The sequence below is a fragment of the Lathyrus oleraceus genome, unplaced genomic scaffold (assembly GCF_024323335.1).
Source record: "Lathyrus oleraceus cultivar Zhongwan6 unplaced genomic scaffold, CAAS_Psat_ZW6_1.0 chrUn0252, whole genome shotgun sequence".
Lineage (NCBI taxonomy): Eukaryota > Viridiplantae > Streptophyta > Magnoliopsida > Fabales > Fabaceae > Lathyrus > Lathyrus oleraceus.
In genome coordinates this window covers 58,349-65,249 of record NW_026112643.1, presented here as the reverse complement: position 1 = coordinate 65,249, position 6,901 = coordinate 58,349, and the positions used below count along the sequence as shown (strand labels likewise).

The 6,901-nt window shown below is 27.3% G+C and overlaps 1 protein-coding gene across 1 annotated transcript; it reads left to right on the top strand.

Annotated features, from left to right (window-relative positions):
* The first annotated feature begins 4,561 nt into the window (after positions 1 to 4,561).
* On the top strand, positions 4,562 to 5,395 carry LOC127113038 (extracellular ribonuclease LE). The gene is made up of 2 exons (XM_051046443.1): positions 4,562 to 4,837; positions 4,926 to 5,395. Exons 1-2 carry the CDS (start codon positions 4,601 to 4,603, stop codon positions 5,322 to 5,324), a joined length of 636 nt encoding a protein of 211 aa, XP_050902400.1. The 5' UTR covers positions 4,562 to 4,600; the 3' UTR covers positions 5,325 to 5,395.
* Positions 5,396 to 6,901: the final 1,506 nt, after the last annotated feature.

Genomic DNA, 6,901 nt, shown 5'->3' with positions numbered 1-6,901 from the left:
ATCTGAATATAAATAAATAAATAAAATCCATACTTAGACATAAAATCTTGAATTTCAGGGATGTCTTCATTTATCAACAATTTGGAACCACTCCATGCATTTGACACTGTAAATTGTATAATTAATATAAAAATTATTGAACGTATAATGAAAAATACAAATCAGCTATGTATTTATAAAGTCTGATAGTGTAATACCTTGGTCATCTTTTACCATTGCATGAGTGAGCAGAATTACAATAGCTCCATTGTTTTTAGGATCATTGTAGTAAGCCAAAAATTTTGATCCATAGATTTCTCATAAATTGCAATTTATGCAATTACCCCTATTTTGCAATATAAATAAACAATATTATATGATGGGATTCAGTGATGCAAAATATATAAATTTATCAAACACATAAGTTATGAAAACAATGTGCATTACTTCAAATCTTTCAGCACAACAGAAACAACAACTTTCTTCCCCGGAGTGTTGGATTGGATATGGTTTATCTCACTAACAGCACCAATAATATCTACATTAAAGTAAGGTTCATTATTGAATGTGTTTGCAAATATATAAGTTATATAAGTTATAATAGAATTTAAATTACCTTCCAGACTATCGGTTTTGCATTTGCCTTGAAGTATCTCACCAAAATCTTTAAAGAAATATCCTTTAGGTGGAATATTTTGAAGTTCGATTGCCTTCATTGTGGTACCACCAAGAAACACAAATTTTTTTGAATGATCACATACCTTCCACTGAAAATCATTGTTATAGACACTGCCATTGTTTATAATGCAGGTCATATTCTCCTTAATGACCTCTTTCCATTTCAGTAAATGGTCATGACGAATAAGGACCTGAATCCGATCACCCTAACAAAATGAAAATAATCTTCTTTTTATATGTTATACAAAAAAGCATTTTGTTGTAATTACTAACTATCATACAAAAATCTATACTTAAAAAAAGAAAAACAATTTACCAAGGAATCCATAACAATCATCTCCAAATGTTCAATACCCTTATTATTCACAACACTCCAAACATCCATTATTCGAACAGCAAGATGCCAAGTTTCTTTTGAGTCATTGATGTCTTTCACAGAATCAACATTTCTACTCATTTTCATTGAAAAAAATTCAAAAATTAATGTAACTGCAAATTTAGATGACTGTAAAATTACAAACCTAATAACCTGGAAAAAAAAGAGTATATAAATTTGATAGAGGTGTGTGGCAAAATGCTGAAAAGGATCCAACCTTTGATGTTACACATATATAACATCGTTTTGATTGTATAATTATATGTTATTAAATTATAACTTTAAATTAAAAATAACTATTTAATATAGTTGATTAATATTAATTGAGTAATTTAATATTATTGTTAAATTACCTACCAATTATTTATTATTATTGTTATTATTATTATTGATATTTACCCGCCATATATGATAAGATATTTTTAAAATTTAAATAGTATATTTATTATTTGATTTGATTTGATTTAATTGAGATTCAAACTCTATAAATAGTAAATAAATTTTATGTCAATTTAAATAGTATATATATAACAAAACAATAGATGAACGTATCTCACTCAATATATGTCAATTTTATCTTACTCTAAAGAGTCCATTATGATAAATAGTAAGTCGTAAAAAAATTATCTTACTCAATATACGTCAATTTTATACATAATAAGTATAAGTTTATTGAGAATTAGAATAGGCTGTAACCAAAAAGAAAAAGAAATGTTTAACTTATATTTTTCAACCATACATATTTAAGAAAAAAACAATATTATAAAAAATATATACATATTTATATATATATATATATATATATATATATATATATATATATATATATATATATATATATATATATATATATATATATATATATATATATATATATATATATATATATATATTATTATGGCAGTCATCAAATTTATTATTCCAGCTCTCATCAACCTAGGGATGTCAATGGAGTAGGAAATATGCAGAATATTTTCCTACATCCTCATCCCAACGGAGACACTCCCAACGGAGACACTGTATTTCGTTGTTTTTTTCTTTCAAAAAAACATAAATTTTGTATTTTTTTTAAAAACATCTTGCATCAATAACAAAAAAAAATGCAAAGATATTTGCAGTTACGAAAATATAACAATTAATTTACTGATTGAATGAAAAATAGATTACTGATTGAAGTATAGTGAAGTTAAAGAGGAATTACCATAAATACAATGAACAAAGAAGAGTGATTATTGTGATGATGATGAGAATAGAGGAGATGAGGAATGTAAGAGACAAAGAGATGTGAGAAAAGAAGAAGAGGAGACGGTGTGTACATTGTATGTAATGGGTGCACTTTTGTAGGATTTGGTACTTGGATAGTAATACAATAAAACAAAACCCTAAAATGATCCACCGGTAACTCTTCATTTCCTAATATATTAATTTTTTTATTTAAAAACATATGAAAAAAATATATAATTATTAAGAAAGTTCATAAATATGGAAAGTCATGGTATGGTATTTGTAATCCATGTATGTAATATCAATTGATAAAAAAAGGAAACGAGTTTCATGTTTAGTATATATATTTATTGTGTGTCTATAAACCAAATAGGTTCAGCATTCATGGAATGTGGCCTGCAAACAAAACAGGTTCTCAACCTCGTCAGTGCTCCAAAGTTAAATCATAAACAACATAATCAGAAACATGATGTGTGTATTTAATTATAAAGATAAAGCTTTTTTAGTTCTTAATATATAGAATCCTAAATACTACATTTTAGTCATTCATATGCCACTATTTCTAAGACTTAAGAAACTTAACATAATAATAATAATAATTAATATATCAAAATGTTAATTAAAATATTTAATTAATAATTACTAAATAAATCATAAAATCTAAATTTATCATTAAGATTAATTAGGCCACAAATTATTTTCTCTTAATTATTAAGATTAATTCCTAATGTTTTAACACTACAAATCAATTTAAGTAATGCTAAAAATTGATTTCTATAGATTAATCAACTTAATAAGTTATTTTAAGAGCACTTACACATTTTTATAAGTTCTTAACACCTTAAATCAAAATTTGCTTAGCCAAACCCTAAACATTAAATGTTGATTAGCTAAACCCTAAACATTACCTAAACATTAAATGCTGATTAGCCAAATCCTAAACATTACATGTTGATTAGCCAAACCCTAAACATTACCTAAACATTAAATGCTGATTAGCCAAATCCTAAACATTACATTTTGATTAGCCAAACCCTAAACATTAAATGTTGATTAGCCAAAAATTGATTATTCTAGTTAACTTTAAATTTAACATTTACTAAATGAATGGTAAATTGCCTTACACGTGCAATTACATTAAAAAGTTAAATGACTTTTTTAAAATTACTTTTTTTAAGAGGGAGTAAATTTAATTTTTTCAACAATTTGCACATGGATTTCTATCAATTATAAAAAAAAATTACAGAAAACAAATATTATCAAAATATTTATCTCATCACCAAGCTCATTTTAAAATCTAAATATTATAATTTTATTATTATTATTAGTAGTAGTAAAGTTATTATTTATCAATCTTATTATTCTCATTAGTAATATTATTATTACTAATACTATTTATTAGTCATATTATTATTACTACTATTATTATTATTATTATTATTTGTAATAGTAATATTATTATTATTATTATTTAATAATATTATTATTGGTAATATTATTATTTATTAATCATATTACTATTATTATTAATTATTCATATTATTATTATTATTATTCATATTATTATTATAAGAATATTTATCAAGTGATCTCTTTATTTACTTTATCCTATGTATAAACTTGCACTTTTAAAATAAGAATTGTTGAGAATAATTAAAATATTAACACACAAATTCGTTTTAATTGTGAAAAAACTCTCATACTACATTGTGATCAATAAAGTTAAATTTTTACAATACGTAGAAAGAAGGGATATATTGGAGAATGAGAAACTTCAAAAAGTAAGAAATATTTAGTTTGCCAAATATATAAAAAAAAATTGTTTTTGTTTAATGCTCTTTCTATTTTAAATTGTGTAAATATCATTAACCTAATTTTATTAAAATTGTTTTTGTTTACTGCTCTTTCTATTTTGTATTCAGGAATTATTCATTGGCAGCTTGTTTCTTTTCTCTGTAATTATTCAACATTTTTATATATGAAACAAAACCATAGATGAACTTATTAAAAGTATATGATAGGTTGCAACTCTAAATAGAGTCCATTGTGATATGATAAATAGTAAGTCGTAAAGAATTTATCTTACTCAATATAACAACTTTATACATAATAAGAATAAGTTTATTAAGAATTAGAATAGGCTGTAACAAAAAAGAAAAGAAAAAGTTTAACTTATATTTTTTCAACTATACATATTCAAAAAAAAATTCAATATACTTATTCAAAAAAAAGTTCAACTATACATATTTAAAATAAATAAAAAAGTTCAACTATATATAGCACCATAGCAAAGTAAGCTATGTCTCAAACTCATTATTCCAACTCTCATCAACCAAATATATCATGAATAAGCTTTTTCTTAGTTTTATTGTTTTTTTATCATTGCTATTGAACTCTGCTGCTCAATATGAATTTTTCATAATATCAATGCAGTGGCCACCTGCTCACTGTAGAGTCAAGAGTTGTGTCCAGAAACCAAGCAGGTTCAGCATTCACGGAATGTGGCCGGCAAACCAAACAGGTTCTCAGCCACGTAAGTGTTCCAATGATCCAGCAAAGACAACATTAACCATGGACATGGTGAGTTTATTTATTAAAAAGATAAATCTTTTTCGATTCTTTCTTTTACTCAATTATACTTGACTTGATTTATTTGTTTTTTTATCAGATTTCTGCAACAACATTAGCTGAACTCACTACTTCATGGCCAAATTTAGAAGGAGACAATTTTAAATTTTGGGAAAAGCAGTGGTTAGAACATGGAACCTGTTCATATTCGACATTTAACCAAACTCAGTATTTTGATCAAGCAAATACTATTTGGAAGGGGTTACAACTTTTTGATATACTTCAAAAAGATGGTATTTCCCCAAAAACCACTTCTCAGAAGAAAACAGACTTTGAAAAGGCCATAGGTAAGCACATTGGACCTAATTATATGATTGGGTTTCATTGTTCCTACTATGAGTTATTAGAGATTAGGTTGTGTAGAAATCATGCTGGGAATGACTACCAGGGTTGTTATCGATCTGGCAATTGCGGAAGTTCATTTAAATGGAAGCCATGATATGATATTAGTAATCCAAATGTAATATGTAATATCAATTGATAAATAAAGGAAATGAATTTCATGTTTTATATTTATTGTTATGATTATAGTCACCTCTCACATGATCATAACCAAATCCATGAAAATAAAAATATGGACTCCTATATGGTGGTACATGGTCATCACGACGGGAAGGAATACCATGAAATCCGAGGTAGCTGGATTCCATAATACTGTTTGGGAGGAATTTATCACTCCTCTACGAGTATCTTGCCCGATGCAGAGAATACAAACTGAACTTAAAATATAAAGTAAACTGCCATCCTCTTGAAATGGAGGTGGCAAATCAAATTTGATTCTATTCTCAAACTTCTCACTGGAGCACAAATAGAATGCTCCATATGTGAGAGGCAGACCAGCTGCACCATAATCATAATATTTATTAAATATAAAATGGTTGTGAAGCATGTTCATAAAATGAGGGATCATGATTTCCATACACATTCAACAATAAGGAAAAGACAAGATCATCATGAATATGAAGATCGTTTCTTACCTTTATCTCTTCAATCACCTTAGTCACCGGTGGAGATTTCTTCATTCCCAACGAGAGTCTTGATTGCGAATTCTAGGGGCATGGATCTAACCAAGCATCTCCAAACAGTGAGGGAAAATGTAGCTCTAATCTCTCATCAATATTTTCAGCTTCAATGCTGGGAAATTGTTCATTGGGATTAGTTTGTGCATCTTGTGACTTCTCACCACGTAATGTTGTTTCCAAACTGTCAGATGCATGAACAATTGCATATCCAAGAGCTCTGTCAGTAGGCAGTACTTCAGGTTCATTGCCATCAAGTTGCTTTGACAAACACCTAGGCATTTCAAGTTCTTTCTTGCACTTGAATTTCTTTGAATCTATTTACGGCGTTCTGTTGCTTAATTTTGTGACCAATATCAGAAGCCTTAGTTGGTATTCTAGGTATGAGTCAGAAAAAGAATAATGGAAAGCAAAGGATTGTTGAGCTTCTAATTTGCCATTTCTGCAGTTGAATATGGTTCTACCCGAGTAAGTCTCGGCAAGAAAAAGTTGTTACGTAAACATCCATATTCTTAGTTTTGAATATTTAAAAGGTTTATCTTTTAGGTGGAAAAGGAAAGCAAAGCATAGATCTCTGTCAAACATTGAATGAAATAGCATACCATATCTTTCTTAATCTTGACTTCAGTTTTCCAACCAAGTGCAGACTTTTCAACCACATCCTAAAATAACATTCCATAACAACGAAAACTAATTTATTAAGATGACTAGTTACTTCCAAGTTTTAATTACGGATTCATTCTATAATTAATATCATGAACAATATTTTAAAAAGATGCAATACACCGAGCACGCAGCTGCCTTGCTATATAGTTTTAGAATAAAATCTTGGTTTTGATAATGGCAACAGATTCATATAATTTGGCATTTTAAATGCTTAACTTTAATGTCATATTAAAGCCCGATTTACTGACTGTTATGGAGAATCACTTGGATATCTCCCAATATTCTTTACAAAGTAGACATTAACCCAAAACTGGGTCTTTCCTAACTTTCC